At 37.2% G+C, this 20,733-nt stretch overlaps 6 protein-coding genes and 1 long non-coding RNA gene across 7 annotated transcripts; 4 read left to right on the top strand and 3 right to left on the bottom strand.

Moving 5' to 3' along the window:
* Window positions 1–29: 29 nt before the first annotated feature.
* LOC100636402 (UPF0598 protein C8orf82-like) lies at window positions 30–882 on the top strand. The gene is made up of 3 exons (XM_003384563.3): window positions 30–165; window positions 251–299; window positions 349–882. The coding sequence occupies exons 1-3, from the start codon at window positions 55–57 to the stop codon at window positions 834–836; spliced, it is 648 nt and encodes a 215-aa protein (XP_003384611.1). The 5' UTR covers window positions 30–54; the 3' UTR covers window positions 837–882.
* On the bottom strand, window positions 824–7,289 carry LOC100636275 (lisH domain and HEAT repeat-containing protein KIAA1468 homolog). The gene is made up of 26 exons (XM_019993741.1): window positions 6,951–7,289; window positions 6,746–6,832; window positions 6,549–6,676; window positions 6,377–6,490; window positions 6,196–6,321; window positions 6,061–6,146; window positions 5,372–5,990; window positions 5,191–5,303; window positions 4,937–5,099; window positions 4,742–4,882; window positions 4,463–4,627; window positions 4,282–4,390; window positions 4,134–4,181; window positions 3,908–4,067; window positions 3,827–3,852; window positions 3,653–3,750; window positions 3,092–3,134; window positions 2,955–3,031; window positions 2,197–2,397; window positions 2,062–2,144; window positions 1,935–1,998; window positions 1,733–1,871; window positions 1,541–1,657; window positions 1,283–1,371; window positions 1,142–1,206; window positions 824–1,057 (listed from the first exon to the last, which is right to left on the bottom strand). Exons 1-26 carry the CDS (start codon window positions 7,258–7,260, stop codon window positions 949–951), a joined length of 3,480 nt encoding a protein of 1,159 aa, XP_019849300.1. The 5' UTR covers window positions 7,261–7,289; the 3' UTR covers window positions 824–948.
* LOC100636147 (phosphorylase b kinase regulatory subunit beta-like) lies at window positions 7,289–13,081 on the top strand. The gene is made up of 33 exons (XM_019993742.1): window positions 7,289–7,403; window positions 7,450–7,579; window positions 7,672–7,771; window positions 7,879–7,945; window positions 7,995–8,035; window positions 8,108–8,167; window positions 8,246–8,382; window positions 8,450–8,792; window positions 8,901–8,958; window positions 9,022–9,099; window positions 9,153–9,320; window positions 9,550–9,712; window positions 9,862–9,958; window positions 10,011–10,094; window positions 10,155–10,259; window positions 10,338–10,420; window positions 10,481–10,571; window positions 10,626–10,702; window positions 10,784–10,979; window positions 11,058–11,102; window positions 11,146–11,227; window positions 11,283–11,340; window positions 11,405–11,495; window positions 11,583–11,711; window positions 11,785–11,864; window positions 11,910–11,964; window positions 12,086–12,156; window positions 12,206–12,273; window positions 12,320–12,381; window positions 12,429–12,536; window positions 12,616–12,690; window positions 12,738–12,821; window positions 12,870–13,081. Exons 1-33 carry the CDS (start codon window positions 7,328–7,330, stop codon window positions 12,984–12,986), a joined length of 3,279 nt encoding a protein of 1,092 aa, XP_019849301.1. The 5' UTR covers window positions 7,289–7,327; the 3' UTR covers window positions 12,987–13,081.
* A 2-nt stretch (window positions 13,082–13,083) lies between these two features.
* On the top strand, window positions 13,084–13,646 carry LOC105316898 (uncharacterized). The gene has a single exon (XM_011412176.2). It carries the CDS (start codon window positions 13,138–13,140, stop codon window positions 13,519–13,521), a length of 384 nt encoding a protein of 127 aa, XP_011410478.1. The 5' UTR covers window positions 13,084–13,137; the 3' UTR covers window positions 13,522–13,646.
* LOC100636021 (gamma-aminobutyric acid type B receptor subunit 2-like) lies at window positions 13,605–17,772 on the bottom strand. The gene is made up of 16 exons (XM_019993743.1): window positions 17,444–17,772; window positions 17,243–17,380; window positions 17,010–17,180; window positions 16,852–16,956; window positions 16,182–16,247; window positions 15,824–16,018; window positions 15,642–15,771; window positions 15,371–15,531; window positions 15,138–15,315; window positions 14,938–15,082; window positions 14,757–14,883; window positions 14,592–14,699; window positions 14,392–14,538; window positions 14,016–14,339; window positions 13,777–13,968; window positions 13,605–13,721 (listed from the first exon to the last, which is right to left on the bottom strand). The coding sequence occupies exons 1-16, from the start codon at window positions 17,699–17,701 to the stop codon at window positions 13,698–13,700; spliced, it is 2,469 nt and encodes an 822-aa protein (XP_019849302.1). The 5' UTR covers window positions 17,702–17,772; the 3' UTR covers window positions 13,605–13,697.
* A 78-nt stretch (window positions 17,773–17,850) lies between these two features.
* On the top strand, window positions 17,851–19,504 carry LOC109580495 (uncharacterized). The gene is made up of 2 exons (XM_019993744.1): window positions 17,851–18,174; window positions 18,240–19,504. Exons 1-2 carry the CDS (start codon window positions 17,920–17,922, stop codon window positions 19,368–19,370), a joined length of 1,386 nt encoding a protein of 461 aa, XP_019849303.1. The 5' UTR covers window positions 17,851–17,919; the 3' UTR covers window positions 19,371–19,504.
* Window positions 19,304–20,733, bottom strand: LOC109580497 (uncharacterized). The gene is made up of 3 exons (XR_002184254.1): window positions 20,719–20,733; window positions 20,461–20,653; window positions 19,304–19,543 (listed from the first exon to the last, which is right to left on the bottom strand). It is a non-coding gene; the product is annotated as an uncharacterized LOC109580497 (long non-coding RNA).

Below are 20,733 nucleotides of genomic sequence, written 5' to 3'. Positions count from 1 at the left end.
GCACGTGGTTTGGTTGAGCTTCTAATTAAACGAACTTAGGTGGAAAATGTCAAAATGAAAAGATTATCATCCATTTTCACAAGAAGTTTTGTTAAGTATGTACAAGGACAGTCTCCTGGACCCAAAACAAGAGAATACTTTTACTACATAGACCACCAGGGACAGGTAGCAACAGTAATCCAGACACTTTAGATCCTGAAATTAAAAATGTTTTTTATCATCAATTTTTATTATAATATTCATTTTATAGTTGTTCTTGGATGACACAAAAGTAAAAAACTTTATAACGTGCTTTAAAGGTAAATCGTAGTTATTACATTAAACATTAAAAAAAATTATTTTTGATAGACAAGAAGTTTCTTGATTTCTTCTTCAAGAGATTAAAAGTAAACGAGACAGGTCGCTACCATGACGACTTCCCCTACGTCTCGCCTTGTGGACGGGAAATGAATTACATTCGATGCGACGACCTACCAATCGTGTTTAACCAGCTATTAAAACCAGACAGGCAAGTCATTGAGAACATACAAGGCCACTCCCAGTTGACCACGCCCACAGAAGAGCTACTATCATACGGAGGTGTGACATCACTTGTCGTTCCTTTTCAACCTGAAAAACTTGTCATGTTTCCAGAAAGTGGGCGTGTCTATCACCCAGGTCCTGTAGGAGGGGCTGGACTGATAAAGTCCAGTCTTGCTTTGGAGATTAGTCCATTCTTTGGGTATAGAGAAGGATCTTCAGAGACCGACCAACCACACTCTTTTAAATGGAAGGGACAGATCCATGTACTTGACAACTCCATCATGAAATATATCAAAGCACATAAAGACGTATAATTAATTATTTTATTAATCATAAATCATGTCAGTGTTGCGTAAAAAATAAACTAAATTTGCAGCCATAATAATTAAAAGTTAAATATGAATTAAAATTCATTAACCATCATTTCTAGTTCTTCTTTTTGAACGAGAAGCTCATTTTTGGCGGAGTAAATTCAATATCTTTAATTTTCCCAAGAAACTTGTTACCTGATTGCGTGGACCCTCCAGTTGCCTCACTGTGTGAATGGAGAGAAACAAGAAAGAGAGAGAGAGGAGGGTGCAGTGCATTAAGCAGAATGATCTTTGTCTTATGAAGTTACCTCAAGTTTTTCTGATGAGTGACTATTCTTCCTTGAACATCCTCAATCAAGTTTTCAACTGTAGGCTAACAAAAATAATATTAAGTAAAAGCAAGCATCATAATCATCATCATCATCATCATCATGATTATTTTAACTAACAATATTTCCTTGATCAACGACCTGGATATCTATCAATAGTGATTTTAGTCCCGGTAGGAAGTAAGTGGACAATAGCTCAATGGATACAACTAAGTAACTTCAAGTCAAGAAAACAAATAACACACTCACTAATCACTATAATATATGCATGCCACATATCAGAACTGAAAATGGGGCGTGTCAATTAGTAAGTATGATTAATAATACTACTTAATACATGAGGTATTTATGGGAACTTTATTATTGTTTATAGGATACAGCATCCCGAGAGACTCTTGTAGGCCCCAAGGAGTATAGCGGCAATGTCGCGGCGCTGAGTGGCATTAGGAGCAGAATTATTAGTAGCAGCTGCTTCCATAAAGAACGGTATAATAACTATAAAAATAGAAAATAAAAATGAGAAAAAATACATGTAAAATGTACATAGGATATTATAACACCATAGCTTACACTCATCTCTGAAGACAGGGTCGGCATTAGGTGAGATCCTAGCTAGAGTCTTAAGGATTGTAGTGTACATGAGGAAGTCACTAATGGTCTCCTTGTCATTGACAAACTGCTCAAACTGACGATGGACTTGATTAAGTACCTAGAGAGAGAGAGAGAGAGAAAAGGAGGAAGATAAATAGAAATAAAACAACAGGTGACTCACGTCTCTCTTTGACAAGGTTTCCATTATTGTCCCTAAACTATCAATAGTCTCTGTCTTCACATTCCTAAAGAGCAACAGGTTATCGTTATCTCTCTCTCCCTTCCCTCCCTCTCTCTCTCTCTTTTACGTTTCTCTATCAGTTGAGAGTCTCAACAAAGTCGTCAAAACGTGCAAACTGATTTGCTTCTCGTCAACGCCGGATATCATTTCCTAATTAATGCCCATTGTTAATAGCCCCACCCAGTAAACCACACTCACTCACCCCTAACAAGATGGCCGTATATCGACGGACTTGCATGGACGAGTGTTTGGAGAGTGAGCTGAGAAGGCGGAGTATTAATGGGTGGAGTTTTCTCTCCCTCTTAAGCTCTAGTACTGAGAGCCGGACACTCTCAATGGAGGAGTAGGAGAGAGACACGTTCACTATGACATCTTGCAAATATGACGACAACTCTCTCTCGTCCTATCATTTAAAAAATAGTTAACCAAAAAAAACATTAATAATATTAAGTTAATTTTTAGGAGAATTAAAATACAATAAGCTTGTTATACAGCCCTTGATGATATGTACATGTACATGAAGCCCTATCTATTCTGTGTGTCTGTGGAAGGAGTGTGGAGGAGAGACTAAACAAGGGAGGGGGTGTAATGACGTAGTAGTGTGAATCGTCCCAATACGGTAGAAGAAATACTGAGCCCATTTTTGTGGGAACTACTATACTTTATTCAATTTTAGTACAGGCTTTTATTCACACCACGATAAGTGTAGGATGGGATAACAGTAAATTGATGTGTAAGTGTATTCGTATTATCAATCTGATAGCCAAATAACATAGTGGCCACTTTTGCCATAAAAATGCTAGTACTACTCATTCCTGATGCAATAGGAACCAACACCAAACCAATCCACAACTCCTACACACTCCTACCCATTGGGAATCCTCTCTTTACTACAAGAAATAACATCATTATTTTCTTGTATCGTTATTTCTTGTATTGTTAAATGTTTGTTTGATGTACCTCAGGGAACACAGTGAGTACACCGGAGATATAAAAAGGTAGTAGGACTGACGAGACGAGTGAGGACTGGTCTTTAGCTGCGTGTGGATGAGAGGTAGGGTCTTACGAATGAGATTTATATTCGTTAATGTACTTACAAGATTGACTGGAGTTCATGACAGATTGGAAGAAAGGTTTAATCTGAGAGAAAGAGAGAGGGACAGTAATAATATTATAACAAAAATGTTAACATTGATAATATAACATAATATTCCTATCTTAAGTTTGAGCTGAAAAAAATTTTTTAAGTTGCTCAAAAATCGAACCAAAGACCCTGTACTATATATAGTACAGGGATTTTAGCCAAATTTCGTCAAAAATAAAAAATACAGAATTTTCCATTTTTATATTAAAAAAAAATACACATACATGTTCTTATGTTGTGCAGAAAGTATGAGCTCATTCCGATCAAAATTTGAATTTTTTACGAATTTTTTAAGTTGCTCAAAAATCGAGCCAAAGTCCCTGTACTATAGTACAGGGAATTTTGCCAAACTTTACCAAAAATGAAAAGTAGAAAAATCCTCATTTTTATAATATTTTCTGATGCATATACATGTTCTTATGTTGCATAGAATGTTTGAGCTGATTCCAATTACAATAAGATTTTTTATGAATTTTAAAAGTTGCTTTAAAATGATTGCATTGTACACAAGTACCATCTTATGAGTGAAAGCATGTCCGAAGTAAGCACAATAGGCAGAGAGTAATACAGAGAGAGAATGGAGGAGCTCGGGCTGAGAGAAACCAAGTGTCTCTAAAGAAAAAGGAACAACACATAAAGAATAACAAAAAAGCTAACAACAAACAAACAAAATAAAAAATAAACAAACCTGCTGACTTTACTAGGTATCTTAAACTATAAAGAAAAAAGACCACCACTCACAATAAAAGTATAATTCTACATTTCTAACCATTCCTCCTGAAACCAGTCCAGTTTCTTCCAGGACGACCACGAGTCTTCTTTCTTGTTTATTTCTCTCTCCAAGCCAGCTACCAGCAAACGGAGGCGAGATTCACTACCAATGATAACATTAATGTCAAGCAGTCTAGAGAAAGGATGAGGAAACTGAGCTAAAAAATGAAGAAATTAAAACAAAAAAGAAAGTATAAAATTGAGAAAAGAATGAAAGTGTTTACTTTCTTTGGGCTCCAAAGAAGCACCATCGATCCCTTGAACATAAGGACCTAATGATATAATAATACACTCATTCATACATGTACATGTACATGTAATGTAATGTGTGTACATGTGGATACATTAGATGTACATGTGGATGGTATTTACCTGATGATAGAACAGATGTATAGTGCCATGGTACTAGATGAGTTAGTGTAACAAGGTATTGCTGGCATCTCTCAGTAGCTCCACTCTCACCCTCTGACCTTGATACTTGCTAAAAATAATAAAAACAAGAAAATAAAAACAATATAGTAATAATTAATAATAATAATAATAATAACCTCACCTTGATGCATGTATATAATTGTGACAAGAAATAAGAGACTATGTCAGACTCTAGTTTATCCAGTTCATAGGACCACGCAGCCAGGGCTGGGAGGAGGACAGTGAGAGATGCTGTAGTCACTATTTGACTTGAATCATTCAATGAACGCAAGCACAACTCCCAACACTAGGAGAGAGAGAGGGGGAGAGAGAGAGGGGGAAGAGGGAGAGAGAGAGAGAGAGAATGGATGGATGGATGGATGCTATCACACTAAGATAACTACTGCATGGTACCACTAACTGTTTTAAATTTATCTTCATCATCAATAAATGCTACCAATACAGCCAATGACTTGACCAGTGCCTCACGAACACTCTCTGCTTTATCATCAGCCAGCATCTGCTGGATTATCGAAAGAACCAAAGAGCTACGTAGCTCTGACTACAATGTATTAGATCATACAATAAAATGACTTCTTTAAAACTGTTTACTGACAGAAATATGAGGAGAGAGAACCCCGCAGGACTCAGCAACGAGGAGTCTCCTCTCGTAATACTTGTGATTAATCTGCTCCCATATCTGAGGGAAGAGCTCGGCCTCTACTTTAGATGAGCCGTTCAAGCGAGCAAACGCCACACAACCTGTGATTATCATTTGACTAAGAGAAGAGAAGAGAAGGGAAGAGCTAATACTAAGAGCTATTAGGACATGTAAGTGTACATACAGATTTGCATTATTGAGTGTCTCACCGTTGCTCTTTGGTGGGTCGCTTTATCAAATTAAATAGCATATTCAATAGCTTGTCTCTCTCACGGGCATTGGTTTGATGATTGATGACACAAAGTAACATCGGAATGAGACCCTTTAGAGAGAGAAATAAAGAGAGAGGGGGGGGCATAATTAATTTAAATAGGAAAGGATGAGAATCACCTCTCTTTTAGGCAGTATTGTGTTTTCAACAGCATCGGGTAATCTCCTGCTGAACAGATCAATGACATTTAAGTCGGGATCAGCAAGATTTGATATCTCAGACATTATCTCTGATTCCACTCCGCTCAGCTGAGACATCGTGTCAAGTAACTCTTGCCGAAATAACAAAGACATGTGATGCTTCTTAATACTATCGACTACATTAGAAGCAGGGGGTGTGGCAAGGGGAGGAGCTGTCACTTTATTGCTCGTCATTTCATTGGTTGATGTATTGCTAGTTAGAGTCTCTTCGGAGGGTGTGGCTCTCTCTTTAGCTCCGCCCAACCCTTCACCGTTGGTAGTAACATGATCAGTCTTTACATCAACGTCATCTGTACCAGTGTCATCACGCTTCTCTGCTAGGGGCGTGGTTTCAGAGCTTGCCACACCCACAACAGAGTCATTTTGAATCTCTGTTAGGTCGGACGGGGACCTACAAGGCGACATATCAAAGGTCAAAGAGGAGACTACGGGCGTGTCGGAGGCGTTACGATGATGAGAGCTGCGAGTGAGATCAGGAGTATAAGCTTTACGGGATGGAGGAGGAGCCTGTCTGACTTCATCAAAAGACTGGAACACACTAAATAAATGGATGAAGGGAGCATTTATTAGTAAGAATTAATAAATGTATACAAAACAGAATCTCATACTTTAGCTTCTTTATTTTCAAGTTCAAGGATTCATTTTCTCTTCTCAATGCAAGGGACTGGCTATTCAGTGATTGTATCTCTTTTTCCTAAAATAAAAACACCAAATGATTATTAAAAATATAGAGTCTCCATTACCAATAGTGTTATTTTGTTCACTTGCTCCTGTCCTACCAGAGAGATGCTATCATAATGGCGGAATTGCTTCAAGAGAGACGGAGGCTTTGGGATGTTCAGACCTACATCATCCCAGTCTTCAAAATTCTAAAGGACACGTGAGTCGTGTGACAGTCACGTGACACTAACAAGCCAGACCCACCTGATCACTGTTCTCTTCTGAAAGTGTGATGGCTGTCAGTTTGTTTGACGTTTCGTTCAAATATTCGTGAACGAGAAAATTGAGGGCTCTTTTCTCGTGAGGCTTTATCGGCTCCTAACAACAACAAAAACAACAACAACAACAACAATAATAATAACAATAATATACATACTGTTGATTCAGCAAATTTCACCGTTTCCTCTCCCACTTCTTGTCTTGTGGTGATGTCGGATGCTTTTGTTAGACTACCTCTCAATGATTTAATTGTCTCGTAAGCTTTACGCAACTCAAACTCTAGCACTGCAAGAAACAAGAGAAACATGAGAGAGAGAGGGGGGGAGAGAGAGGAGGGGGGAGGGATAGAGGTACCTGCCACTCTCTCGTCATTATCTCTGCCGTCATCAGAGACACGTCCTAGCTCCAGTGAATCGAATGTAGACATACTTGGAGTACGTACTACAAAATAAATTGGAGTAACGTACTACACACTACTATTATAGTCTATTTTTAAAATTTGAAGCATTTTTGATAAAACTATGGCAATGCCCCACCCACTTATAATGAAAGGACGTACACAAATCGGATTTAAGAGGCTGTGGTATTGCAGTCTCAAAGTTCCCCGGATTGGAAAAGTAGTCTTTGAGCTCCTGTATCTGTCTCCCACTCTCTAGTAGCTCGGTGTGGAGCTCAAGGCATGTGAGGATCAGCCCCTCGGAGAGCAGCCAGCCGGCAATATCCTCAAACTTCTTTGTCTTTTCCTCCATCTCTCCTGGCAGATCTACTTCTCCTTTGAGTGTGGAGTGCAGAGGAATAGGAGGAGACTCGGGAAGGTCTTCTTCTCCCTCGTCTTCGTCAAAAGGATTTTTGTTGCTGCCTGCCGCCATCTTGTTTATTAGTAGAGGCGGGGCTCACTGGGCGGAGAAAATTCTTTAATGTGCACCGCCCATTGTCATGGCGAGATCAAGTGATTCTTTAAAGAGAGAAGAGAAGCCATTATTCGAGAAATTAGATCAATACTACCTTGAAAGTAAAGAAAAGGCCGATAATTTAATCTTTCTTTATTCCTTCTTTAGTACAAAATATACTTTGTAAGTACCAAAGTCACACACTGGGCCTGTTTCCTCGTGGATCTAGTCGTCATGCCCGCGTGAAGGATAATGTCTACTGCTCAATGGCACTCTGGGCACTGTCCAGAGCCTACAGGTAATGTTTGTGGACACTTTAGCTAATACTTTTATTAATTAGATTCTACTTGATTCAATTATTAATAATTATTTTATTTAATTTTAAAATAGTCACATTGGTTATGATGAAGGTCGGGTTTTTGAACTCCAGCAAAGTGCCGTCAAGTGCATGAGAGGCATACTATTCTGTTACATGAGACAAGCTAATAAAGTACTCACCACTGGTTGTAAAGATAAATAAATTTAAAAAAATTACGTATTGTCTTCTTTGTCTATGAATTTATTCTACAATTATAATTATATGTGATACTTTTTTAGTTGGAGAGTTTCAAGAAAGATAGAACAAAGCAGAATGCTCTTCATTCTCGTTTTGACTGCACGACTGGTACAATAGCTAGCAGTGGTATTATTTGTATTATTCGTATTATTATTAGGTAATCTAGTCATGGATGATAATAGCTGGGGGCATTTACAAGTAAAGAGGGAGTGATTACCATGTATATGTATACTAATGTGCTTTATATTTGCTGTTCCTGTCTCCTTCTAGATAGATGGCACTTCGCTGTACTTGCTAGTATTGGCACAAATGATTGCTTCTGGCGTTGAGGTCTGATATCAATCCTCCTTTTAATGCAAACTCCTTTCCCTCCTCCCCCTCCTCTCTCTCTCTCCTTTCTCTCCTCAGGTTATACTAAGCAAAGATGAAGTGGATTTTGTTCAGAACTTAGTCTATTACATTGAGAGAGCTTATAGGACCCCTGACTTTGGCATGTGGGAGAAAGAGACAAAGGACTGTGGCAGCAACCTTGAACTTCATGCTAGGTAAGCTTTTAAATAATATTCATAACGTTTTATTTTCATAATAATTCATTTCCTAAACTTTCTTTAGCTCGATAGGGATGGCAAAGGCGGCCCTAAATGCTATACATGGTCTCAATTTGTTTGGCGGAGGAGCCTCTTCCCCCAGTGCTGTCATTCATGTTGATCCTGATGCTCAGTATCGTAACCACGTCATCCTCTCCACCCTTCTTCCTCGGGAGTCCTCAAGCCGAGAGACTGACTCTGCCCTTCTTACTATAACGGGTTTCCCGGGATTTTGTATAGATACTCCCGAGCTGAGGGAACGGACCGAGACTAGAGTGGAGAGTGTCTTGGAAGGGAAATATGGTTTTAAAAGGTTTCCTAAAGACGTTCATCCTTTTTTTAAAGATGAGCACCATTCTGATATCAAAGTGAGAGGATTCACGAGTAGAAATTAAATATAATTTTTAAAGAATAAAGAAAGATATATATTATTGAATATAAAATGACTAGATCACATGTGTCATTTTATTTTGTAGTCTTATGAAGGATTTGAATGTGAATGGCCTCTTTTTTATCTATATACTTACATCAGTGGTAAGCACACACACACACACACATGGACCTTGTGACATTCTGTATCCTTTATCTTATATTTAGCAATGTTTAGAGGAGAGACAGAGAAGGCAGAGAGATATTGGGACAAACTATCATTAACTGTGACACGCAACGAGTCTGGTAACTCCTTTATAATATTTTAATAATAATTATCTACTTTCTTTTTGTGCCAGGCTATCCTATAGTCCCCAAGTTTTATTGTTATCCGAAGGAAGTCATAAAAAAGAAGCTGACCTCTCCTTCTTTATCCTCTTTTCCTCCTGATACTCAAATGATCTCGCCAGATGAGCCACACCCATTCCTTTGGTCACAGTCACTCTATTTCATAGCAAGACTACTCAGTTAGTAACATGATAGCTAAAATGCATATAAAATCATTGTCATTATCATTACTATTATTAGTAATGCGGTAGCGTTACTAAGTAGGATTCGCCCCATTTCAAAATGGCTGCCATGACTTTTGCAGCCTTGTTATTATTATGATCATCATCATTATTATTATTATTATTATCATCATCATCATCATCATCATCATTATTGTTATTATTATTATTATTATTAATATTTTAGGAGATAAATTACTAACATTATCTGAGCTGGATCCCATCGGTCTCCACACATCAGGTTCACATGATAATCAAGTTACTTTCCACAATCGTAGGATTAACTTTCATTCTCCTTCAACTCACAGACACACTGTAGTTCAAGTTGCTCTGATATGTGAGAGTAGCAGGTGAGGGAGAGAGAGAGAGAGAGAAGAGTGTACGTGCATGTAGGATGGTTTAATAGTTATTTTAAATATATTTTTTAATGATATATTTTATGTGTGTTTTTAATTATATTATTAATTTTTTATGGTATGTTTTTATGTACTTCCTCCAGATTACAATCTATACTAGCAATGTATGGTATCCCAACACAGACCATCAAACAGATTGAGCCAATCACGCTAAACTCACCCAACGACGTGCTTCTTAAAGTTGGTGAAACCCTACAGTTGAATATTATTTAATTAGAAGTTACTCTGACAGGTGTACAGCCATTTAGGAGAGAACAAGAAATTAGGACTAAGTGGTAGACCAATGCGACCGATTGGAGCCATTGGGACCAGTAAGGTGAAACTGCTATATTCCTTGTAGCTGTGTTTATATTCACATGCAATGTCTATCTTGTAGATATATCAGATATTGGGTCAGTTAGCCGTATTCTATCCAACTGATCTGAGTATTGATGATTTCTATATGTCTTACGATATAAAGCTATTCATTGACACTGTGAAGGTGCTACACATGAGAGAGAGAGAGAGAGAGAGAGAAAAGGGGGAGTAATTCTCTAATTTTTTCTTTGTCTTCTTTCAGTCGACCATAAAATTTTTAAACAGTTATTGGAATATGACAGGAAGGCCTACTCTCACTCTCCTTTTACGTCAGAATCTCTTCCAGTCAGTATCCTACTATCTTTCTTTCAGCTGCATCTTCCAATGGCTCCTTCTTTCTTGTAGGATAGAATACTTCAAAGACACAATAAAATTTCTCGCTCATTTAAGAGGCGGGGAAGTAGGAGGAGTCAAAGTTAGATTAGACAGGCTACAGGTACTAGAAAGGAAAAAAATCATTATTATTTGGGTTTTTCACGTTTTTGTTAAGGCTCTTGTATCGACCTCGTGTGTGGATGTGTTGGATTGTATTGGAGAAGGAGATCAGCACGATGTAAGACAAGCTGTGTAAGTGAATTATATACCTACTGGAGCAGTATCCTTTTTTGTCTACTAATGACCGATCCATTAATGTATGTATCTTTATAGCACATGTGCTGCTAGGAGTCCTAGACTACGCTCAAGGTCGTCTTCTCTGAGTACTTGTATGTCTTCATCTCTTACTTCATTCCCTGATGATGCTGGGACTCCTGTTACTGCTGGTGGGAATGGCGATACGCTTCAAATCATGAGGTTTGAGCCAGGGCCAGTTGATTTAGAGGAAGAACCAACTTATGGGCCAGCTGTTAGTTTGAAGAGAGAGAGGAGAGAGAAAGAAGGGAGGGATAAAAGTAAAGAGTGTTTATAATAGTTATTTCTTTAGGATTTGAAGGTTCATTCTGTTGATCATTTAAAATATTTGATAGAGGTAAGGATACAGTCCAGCCTCTTCATTATCTCACTCTGAGTAGGGGGAGAATAACATTTTAGGTAAAATATACCTGTTCTCAGAGGTTGGTAATAAAGCAGGTTTGGACTATCTTCTTGATAGAGGTACACAAGTTCAACATTCTTACCCCCTCACTGGACACTACTCTCTCTCATCTAGTATCCATTACTGATCATATACAGAACCTTTATGAAGAGGCTGCGAGGAGAAAGCATTGGTTAGTTATACTGAACATGTTCAGCTGCTTTCTAATCCTTTTGATTTGAAATTTTGAACCCCAGGATGGCCGTTCGATTGGCTGCAAGCATACTTAATAAAGTCGTGGACTGTCTGGCTCCTTCTCTCTCTCATTTATTGGTTAAAGAAAAGGAGGTACATGTATAGAGTGAAAGATGAAGTTTGAGAGTGAAAGTTCCCTCACTTATAGTCAGTCCTTCCTTACTCCTTCCCTCTCTCCAGATATCAATAGGTGTCTTTGGCTTTCCAGAGTACACTATAACAGAGCCACTCACTCCAAATGAGATAGCACAGATCATGTATCAGCAATGCATGCCATACCAGCCCATTGAGGCTGTCCTCCAACAAGAGGTTGGTATAAATGCATGCAAATTCTGTACTGTATAATGCATAAATATTTTCAATTTTTCATACTTTTTTCTAGCTCCTAATATATTTTGGCGGTTTGAGCACTCGCTCTGACGTTAATAAAATGTTTGATGGTATGCTTTGCTTTAGATTAGGGTAAGTGTGATGTAATTATATCATTTTCATTTGTTATTATTATAGTTGGATAATACAAGCAATGAAATCTGAATTGCATAGGAAATCTATTAGTAGTCAGGTAAGCCCTGAGAACAAACTGTTTCTGATACAAACCGAGTTTTATCATAATTATTTGTATGCATCAGTTTTGAGTTGATTCTGATCAAAATTGGATTTTTTATCATTATACTATTAATTAGATCCTGTATCAGTTATCTCCATATCAAATAAAAAAGCTTTTAAAGGAAACACTACTAGAAAACCCTGAGAGGTAACCCACTGTAACATCCTGAGTCATCACTGACTCTGTGTCTACATAGAACAGCTCTATATCAGAGGCAACTGAATGGAGCTTTGAACCGTGTCCCACCAAATTTCTACTTGAAAGGTATAGCATTGTTAATGGATGGATGATGCTTGAGCTGTATTGATAGTTTATGGAATACTAAAGAAGGCATCTGGTGGGATTACTGTTAGGGGAAAAACATTACCACAAGTAAAAGGAATGAGATTGTTCATCATGCATGTACATCCACTGTGCAGTATCCAACAATTGAAGTTCTATCGGGACATGAGAAAAGTTTCTGCAAGAAAGTGGATCAACTTTTAAGCGAGATAATTAATCCTGAATATAGACAGCTAGTCATTGAGGTACATGCATGTACATGTATATGATCCACTGGCCACTTTCACTATCTGCTCATCTTTTTCTTCTCCATCTCTTCTATAGTTGTTGATGGTGTTTTCTACTGTGTTGGAACGAAACCCTGAGCTATGTCACAACAACTGTATCAACATTGACAAGGTTGGGGATCGTATCATTAAAGACTGCTGTTATATCTCTTAATGTAGCTACTTCAAGATGCATTTCAATTGTTAGAGACTGACATTGAAAATAAGCGATACACTGTAGGCAAAGATCATGACAAAACACAAGTATACAGATATGCAGCAACATTCCAAGTTGAAATGTTTTCTCCCTAGCATCCTTTTTATAGCCTTCCAGTTGGTGGGACATGTGGTACAATCACTTACATGAGCAGAGCTGTACTCTCTCATTTACTCGAAGGCGGGGTGGATAGCTCCTGCTCCATCTCATAGAGGGGGCAAGAAAGCTGGCATGAAAGAGATTCACTGTTCTTAATTCTTAACACTATACAATTAATATCATTATAAACTAATATCAGCTCATTATAGACCTAAGCTAACATCACGTGATAATAGGCAAGAAGAAGCAATCTGAAGCATAAAAATGTCTACATTAAAAGATGAAATTGAGGCTTGTAACGTCAAGTTTATGGCAGCTTTTGACAAGGGAGATATGGCCGCTCTTTCTTTATGCTATTCCGAGGATTGCAAGCTAATGCCTACTGGTGCTGGAGTCATGGAGGGCAGGGAGGCTGTCCCCAAGATCTTCCAATCAGTTCGTGATGCTGGGGCTACTAAAGTGGTCCTGCGAACTGTAGAAGTTGGTCCAATGGGTGGAGGAGATGTAGTTTACGAGAGAGGCTCCTACACTTTCTACAAGGGAGACGGGTCTACTTTTGATGATGGAAAGTATGTTGTGATTTGGAAGAGGATTGGTGGGCAGTTGTATCTCTACACTGACATCTTTAACACCAACGGATCCCAGTAAAGTTGACACTCTTTGCTACACTACCTAATATGCTGCTCAATTGACTGTCCCTTCATTATTAAATTTTTTCGACAAACTAGATCTATTTTTTTTCTAAATAATGTTGTTGCTAATGATAATAAAAAGTGACAGGAATTATTTGTGATACAGTTTATAGCGATTAGGAGCAAGCGCATCTAAGTTGCAGTGTCCTTCATATCCTGCAAAATAAAGTATAAAGACATTCACATCATGGAAATAGAATTATTTTCTTACAACATCGTTTTCCTGCATTTCGTTAATCTTTTGAACGAGTGCTTCAATTTTTTGCTTGTCATCCATGAAAGGACTGCTGACAATGTTGCTTACAGCACCTTCATTGGAGGTGAGTACTGTTTTCACTTTCACTTTCATCTGTTCACCTACAAATACCTCTTTACCCTCCGGATCCTTATAAACACCCACCATCTACCAAAAAATAAAAAAAGTATGGCATCATTGATGCTCACGACTACCTGAGGAAAGAAAAGAAGACCCAGTATGACGGTAGTGTTGATAATGATGGACAATCCAAACAGGATGGAGAAGGCAAACTGGTAATGATTGAGGGTGACGGATACAATGATTTGGATTGTGAGTATGATGCTTGATATGTACACCATTAGACCGACAAACTTGGAATCGTTAAGACCTCTGACTTTCACTTTACGTATGCCAAAGGCAAGGAAAAGTGCAGCGACTTGAAGAATAGCCTTGAATCCAAATATTATTCCAAGAAAAATGCTGTGCTCATGCGAATCACAAGTATATACATAGTAGTCTGTTATGTAGCCAAGAGTCTACAAGAAAAGACAAAGAGACCCTATTGAATGCATGACATGTTATGCTTACTCCTCTCTCGTCTGAAGGATTTTCATTATTCCTGACCAGATATGCCTCAGGCCTCCCTCCCTTATATCCAGCCAGTAGACCCAAGAGGAGCAAATCAACTGATACAGCAGCAAGAACAAACAGAGACAAGTGCCAGTCCTTGATAGCCTATAATGTGCATAGATATATGAACTATATAAATCATCAGGAATACTGTATACTTTTCTATTTGGCTTTGGATTAGTAAAGATATAATACACTCGCCACATTTTGGCCAGTATCGTCGAAAAGCTGAGAGTATATCCGAGAGAAAATACTCTTGGTTCGAGCTATAAATAGAAATTATACTTACAAGCTATAACGCATGCATATATGGACAGGCTTACATTGCATAGAAGAGTCCTTCCAAAAGAATCATACACAGGCAGAGTATACAGAATAACGCTGAAATACATTATCAAGCTACCAATGATGATAAGTACATTTAGCTTAGGACTTGTTAAACGGACCAACCTACAAGTGACAAACCAATACACTCCTCTTAATACTAATGAAGGTATAGCTTACTTGTTCTTCTTGTAAACAATGACAAAAACTAAGCAAATAACACCAAAGATCATACCAGCACCAGCCAGCAATGAAAACACAACTGATATTGGTATTGGGACTGACACAATTTCAATCTCTGCCACACCATCGTATGGGACTTGAGCTATTTTGTAGTAAAATGAAACAACAAGTAAATTATTTAATATTCCATTAGTTACATGGCCAAACTGTAGAGTCTGATTCTCCATTGTAATACTCAAGGGTGGTGTAGTTTCCCAATGCTGGAACAGAAGCGAATTCTACTGTACCAAATGTATTGTTGCCAGTGTATCTGTACTGGAATACTCTCAGCCTATTGACCCTTCTAATACCAATATTTGTGAAAGATACATTTCCCTGCAAATTTTATAAGCATTGTTAGTATTTTATTTTTTAAATATTCATAAGTTACTGTAATTCCAAGGAAATTGGTCCTCTCAAGATGGCCAAACATCATCTGCTGAATGACATTGTTCTTGTATGTTGCATTTTCTATTCTAAATTCTGTTTCAGTATCTTCCCAGCCTTCACTCTCTTGAGCCAGTCTACTGAGTGTTTCATTCTCTTTCAAATCTGCACAAATAATATTTATTAACTATATTAATATTATTAAAACTTAATATTGTGCTAGTTTGATCTAATTGCAAGTACATAACTGTAGCAGAAATATCTCTTAGTCTTACCATTAATAGTTTGATTAAGAGCAAGAGCAAAGGCCCAGACACCATCAAAACACTGTATGTTGTGGGTCGAGTATCTGTAACCAAAACTTGACAGCCTTTTGTCATACATTCCATGATATGTGTCATAACTCTGTTAAGAGAATTGATAATCGGTTTATGTTACAAGTGTTGCTTCTACTCACAATCCCTGATATGGTGCTTTGTGTTCTATCAGTGCCAAATTGGTGCTGGAGGACTGCAATGCTATAATGCAGTACAGACTCAATCTCTTCTCTTGAACAATCAATGGAAGAGGCTGATGATGTCCACCAGGTTGGAGAATACCAACCATATATTATAAAAGTGTAGCGTGGGTACACACGGTTTTTCTTATAGGCCTACAACAACAGAGTGGTGTAAAGTAGTACTAGTATGACGCATAAAGTGACTGTTTAGAAATATGTTATAAAAACATCACAAACATACAACCATACACTGGACTAACACCACACAGTTATAATCACTGACAGTTACAATTCATTTATAGTTAGTTCCACTCACCTCACAAACAACAGTAAGAGCATGTCCAGGGTACATTGCTAGAAATACAATCCTTTCTCTCGTTTCCTATAGAAATTAAAAGTATAAGGGCAGGGGTGTACAGTGAGAAATGAAGTTCATTCCACTAATTTGCTTCATGCATGAGGTATTATTTACTCTTGATGAAATTGATGAGTGTAAATAAACTTTCATAATACAAATATGCCTTTTATGAATAATATGTTCAGTGTTATGATTATATTCAAAATTTCTCTTAATATGTACTAGCAAAGTGGTGCAAGCTTTTTCTAATACTTTGACTTTGTAAGCAACAAATAGACAGCTGTTTTATTTCTTGCAGCATGTTGCTCACAAAATGAAACTAACCACAATGTTGCTAGCAACATCGTATGTGGGCTTAATCCTTCATACTAGATTGCTATCTTTAGATTATTGTTTTAATTTTTTTACAGTAACTTAACTGTAAAGGAAACAAATAGCTGGTAGAAGAAACAAAGACATAAACATCCCTACAGAAATTATCTGACAATGCATTACTGGTTTACCATTGTTTTGAAAAAGCAAAAATCAATTGACAAACAATAAAATAATTAAATTTTAAAATAAACTTTTTGGGAAAATAATTATAAATCGGCACGTAATTATGATCTTGACACACATGCGAGCTTACAAAGAGATTTTTTCCCAAAGATGTAGGTCCGTCTGAAGATTGGAATTTTCTCAGCCCCCAGGTTATGTTCTCACTCAAAAAAAGAGTAGTAAGCATCCCAACAGTCTATTACAAAAGAACGGCATGCATGCAACCTCTTGGAAACAAAATGAACTCACTTGTGTGAAAAGGTTTTCGTCTTGAGCTATTATTCCAATATGACGCCATCTGTACCGGAGGCAGATGGCCCCTATCGCAGGGACCAAGTTTATTGCACTTGGAAGCATTTGAAAATATGCTTTGTACTTGACTCTGTTGGCCAAATTGTGCGAAGAAGAGGCACATGAAACCTAATACGAAAACGTGTGGTTACGATATTATCTGATAGTGTATGCATAGCTAAAGATCGCACCTGGGTGATGTTATAGTAATGACTAATCTCAGCCGTTGGCTCTGTAGCTACTGAGCAGCCTGCACCAATTACACCCACTCTTTGTGTATCTGAGATAAGTTGTTTAAATAACGAATCCAATGCAATGGTGTGATTACACTAGTTGCATTAAAAGGATTAATAATTATCATTATTATAGTTTCAATATTAATTGCTGTTTACCCTGGAGTCTAGTGCTATATAGTGAAGCTTGTAGCCAGGTAAAAGGTCTTCTTGCTCATTAATGAGGTCCAGTGCTATCTGTATTCCTGGAATAGTCCCAGAACTGAGAAATGTTCCATTAAAGGACATCATGACTGCTAGGTATAGGCTTGTTGCATTGCTGCTCTCTGCTGATGGCTGAGGATATACGAGTGGAAAGGAGCCATGAGAAATGGAAGCAAGGGCACAGATACAGAGAAAGATCAACTGGAGAGACATGATCAACGGGAAACAAAAATATTGAACTAAAAAGGTAAGTTATGAACCAAAAAGGATTAGAGGAAATTAGCAGCGTGGGCGTGGCTCGTCATGCTTTTGCAAATTTTGCATTAATTTTGGCATTTTTTTTATCATGCTAACATAGCAACCATTAATGCAAGAAGAAACATGTTTTTAAAACCCATGCATAATTATTTCCATAGTAACAGATAAATACAATGTCTACACTGATTGTTGTGCCATACTGTAAGCTTAAAAAGCGACTTCCTCTCATCATTTCCTTATCAGTCAACATCGTACAACTCTTTGTCTCCATCTTAGTCTTTTCTTTGGGTTTGTCAGCAACATTTGTCACACCACAGTATGCTTTGGGATCATTTTGGGCTGGCATCTTTACTGGGGCACTTGCTATTGGAAGAATTTGCTTAATTGTTCTAAAAAAATTTTTTCATGATAAAATGCAAGATAAAATGGTCAGTAATGAGTGCAGTTGAATAGCTGTTGTATAACAATATAATTGATTTTTCTCTTTTCTTAGCCTTTTATTAATGGAATCCTCTGCATTGGATCACTGCTAGGCAGCCTTATAGCTGCAATGATTGATGGCATTGGAGCCTTCTACTTATCTCAAATAAACTTTGACAGATGTGCTCACACTAGTTCAGCCATGCAGACTCCCTGCTCCAATAATCCAGCTTGCACAAATCTAACCTATCCATCTCAGACTTGCTACTGTTGTGACATACTTGAGAATGATAGAGTTTGCTATGTTTCATTATTAAGTGGCCGTCCTCACTTTTTCTCTGGCGTCAGGTCCTGTGGGTCTATACCAAGCTCACTTTATGCAACACTTGTTGTTCTGGTGGTTTTTCATATAATATCAGGAATATTGAGTGTCATTGCCATACAGGTGTTTGGTCTATTAATGCCGGGTGCCAGTCAAATCAATGATGATAATAATGATACTTTGGATACATTCGTGGCAACACAAGTAATACAAGATGAAGATCAAGGAAATAAAGCAATATCATCACCAGCTACATTGTCAAATAATAATGAGACATCATCAGGAGAAGAATCTAAAAATGCTGAAGGGGTTGATCTACCAGTCCCACTTGATGCTCCTTACAAGAAATCAGAATCACAAACAATCAAGCTAACTGCTGAAGGAGAGTTTAAAAGTCAAACACAAAACTCAAAAGAATCCATTAATGAAACAAAATCCTTTGATTTAAGTTGGGAGGCTTTGAATGAGGAACCAGTCAAGGTAATAAAAGTTGCACCAGTTGATAAATCACAACTTGATCCATCAAACTCAGCTATAGTACACCCAACTCATGATACTATTATTAAATCAGAATCAATGGAAGTTAAAACTCCAGGAATGGAATCAGCACACTACCAGACTGACACAACAAGGGTTGAATCAGCTCAAGAAATTGAATCAAAATCAAAATCAGAATTTAAAAGATCAAATACATTTGATACAGCACATGATGTTTCGCCTAAACCAACTACAAGACCAAAAGGAGCATCTATTGATGTACTGCCAGGAACAAGCAGCACAATTAAAACAAACACGTCACCAAAAGAACTAACTAATTCAAAATCAGAAGAAAGGATCATTATTGAAAAGAAAGTGTCTCAAAGGACACATTCAATGATATAAAATGGTTAAATTAGCTGTTGTCATGTAGGACTTTATAATAATCATTGTTAGACATTAAATGCAGTGAATCTAATGCAGCAACGCCAATAGACACACCCCCTTCATCACAGTCCGACGGCTTGCTCCTTAATAAATGACCTGGTGCAGTGTTCAGCAAAACCTCATTGTTTCTTCTAATAAAAAATTAGAAATGATGCTACTATCATTATTTGTAATGCTATTGCTATTAGATGACATAAAACTTTGATTTAATATCAACCTAAACTCTGTATGTGCATCACAAAATGTAATAAAAAACAAATAGAATTTCTTCCTCGCCATTTATGAAAAAATTCCCTGTACTATAGCCAATGGTATAATAGTCAACTTTAATAGTGCAGCAATTTTTAAAAAATCCAATTTTAATAGGAATCAACTTTAAAATTTCTAAAAAAATTCAATTTTCATCGGAACAAGCTCAAACTTGCTACACAACATAAGTACATATATATGCATCAGAAAATATCCTTAAAATGGAAAATTCTCTCCTGGTCAATTTTGCCAAAATTTGGCCCGAGACACTGTACTATAGTACAGGGACTTTGGCCCGATTTTTGAGTAACTTTAAAAATTCGTTAAAAAATCCAAATTTGATCGGAATCAGTTCAAACTTGCTACACAACATAAGTACATATATATGCATCAGAAAATATCCTTAAAATGGAAAATTCTCTCCTGGTCAATTTTGCCAAAATTTGGCCCGAGACACTGTACCATAGTACAGGGACTTTGGCCCGATTTTTGAGTAACTTTAAAAATTCGTAAAAAATTTAAATTTGATCGGAATCAGTTCAAACTTGCTACACAACATAAGTACATGTATATGCATCAGAAAATATCATAAAAATGGAAAATTCTCTCCTGGTCAATTTTGCCAAAATTTGGCCCGAGACACTGTACAGAGGCTTTGGCCCAATTTTTGAGTAACTTTAAAAATTCGTAAAAAATCTAATTTTGATTGGAATTAGTTCAAACTTGCTATGCAACATAAGTACATGTATATAAATTTTCTAAACCATAAAACAATTAATTTTATTGACTTCTGTCTCACCTTACATAAGCACCATATATTCCCAGTTCACTGATGACTCTCATTTTTTTGATGGACTTTTCGCCTTTTTTTAAAACAAAATTAGGAAAAGACGGAGCATTTATAAAATCCATTAAAATGTAGCGCTCTCTCTCCTCTGACGAACTAATCCTAGAGAGAGTCTCTTTTAATTCTTCATTGTAGAGGTTGTTGCCTTGAAAGGAAAGATTGTCAAGATTCTTATATAAAATAATAAAATAATAATAATATATAAATTACCTCCTCCTTCCCTTT

The sequence above is a fragment of the Amphimedon queenslandica genome, unplaced genomic scaffold (assembly GCF_000090795.2).
Source record: "Amphimedon queenslandica unplaced genomic scaffold, v1.1 AMPQUscaffold_13489, whole genome shotgun sequence".
Taxonomy (NCBI): Eukaryota; Metazoa; Porifera; class Demospongiae; order Haplosclerida; family Niphatidae; genus Amphimedon; species Amphimedon queenslandica.
The sequence above is the reverse complement of the archived record's forward strand: the minus strand, read 5'-3'. Positions and strand labels throughout refer to the sequence as shown.

Excerpts from the sequence above, each read along its gene's own strand:
- LOC100636021 (XM_019993743.1), bottom strand. The coding sequence starts at position 17,701 with ATGTCTCTCCAGTTGATCTTTCTCTGTATCTGTGCCCTTGCTTCCATT. Across the intron at positions 14,539-14,591 it reads ATCCAAAGCCAAATAGAAAA|GCTATCAAGGACTGGCACTT; the intron begins GTATACAGTATT and ends TGCACATTATAG. Across the intron at positions 13,722-13,776 it reads AAATGCAGGAAAACGATGTT|GATATGAAGGACACTGCAAC; the intron begins GTAAGAAAATAA and ends TTTATTTTGCAG.
- LOC109580495 (XM_019993744.1), top strand. The coding sequence starts at position 17,920 with ATGTCTACACTGATTGTTGTGCCATACTGTAAGCTTAAAAAGCGACTT. Across the intron at positions 18,175-18,239 it reads ATAAAATGCAAGATAAAATG|CCTTTTATTAATGGAATCCT; the intron begins GTCAGTAATGAG and ends CTCTTTTCTTAG.
- LOC100636147 (XM_019993742.1), top strand. The coding sequence starts at position 7,328 with ATGGCGAGATCAAGTGATTCTTTAAAGAGAGAAGAGAAGCCATTATTC. Across the intron at positions 8,383-8,449 it reads AACCTTGAACTTCATGCTAG|CTCGATAGGGATGGCAAAGG; the intron begins GTAAGCTTTTAA and ends AACTTTCTTTAG. Across the intron at positions 12,382-12,428 it reads GGGGAAAAACATTACCACAA|TATCCAACAATTGAAGTTCT; the intron begins GTAAAAGGAATG and ends TCCACTGTGCAG.
- LOC105316898 (XM_011412176.2), top strand. The coding sequence starts at position 13,138 with ATGTCTACATTAAAAGATGAAATTGAGGCTTGTAACGTCAAGTTTATG.
- LOC100636402 (XM_003384563.3), top strand. The coding sequence starts at position 55 with ATGAAAAGATTATCATCCATTTTCACAAGAAGTTTTGTTAAGTATGTA. Across the intron at positions 166-250 it reads ACATAGACCACCAGGGACAG|TTGTTCTTGGATGACACAAA; the intron begins GTAGCAACAGTA and ends TTCATTTTATAG. Across the intron at positions 300-348 it reads CTTTATAACGTGCTTTAAAG|ACAAGAAGTTTCTTGATTTC; the intron begins GTAAATCGTAGT and ends TATTTTTGATAG.
- LOC100636275 (XM_019993741.1), bottom strand. The coding sequence starts at position 7,260 with ATGGCGGCAGGCAGCAACAAAAATCCTTTTGACGAAGACGAGGGAGAA. Across the intron at positions 5,100-5,190 it reads CGACCCACCAAAGAGCAACG|TCAAATGATAATCACAGGTT; the intron begins GTGAGACACTCA and ends CTCTTCTCTTAG. Across the intron at positions 1,372-1,540 it reads CAAGAGTCTCTCGGGATGCT|TTGTATCCATTGAGCTATTG; the intron begins GTATCCTATAAA and ends GAAGTTACTTAG.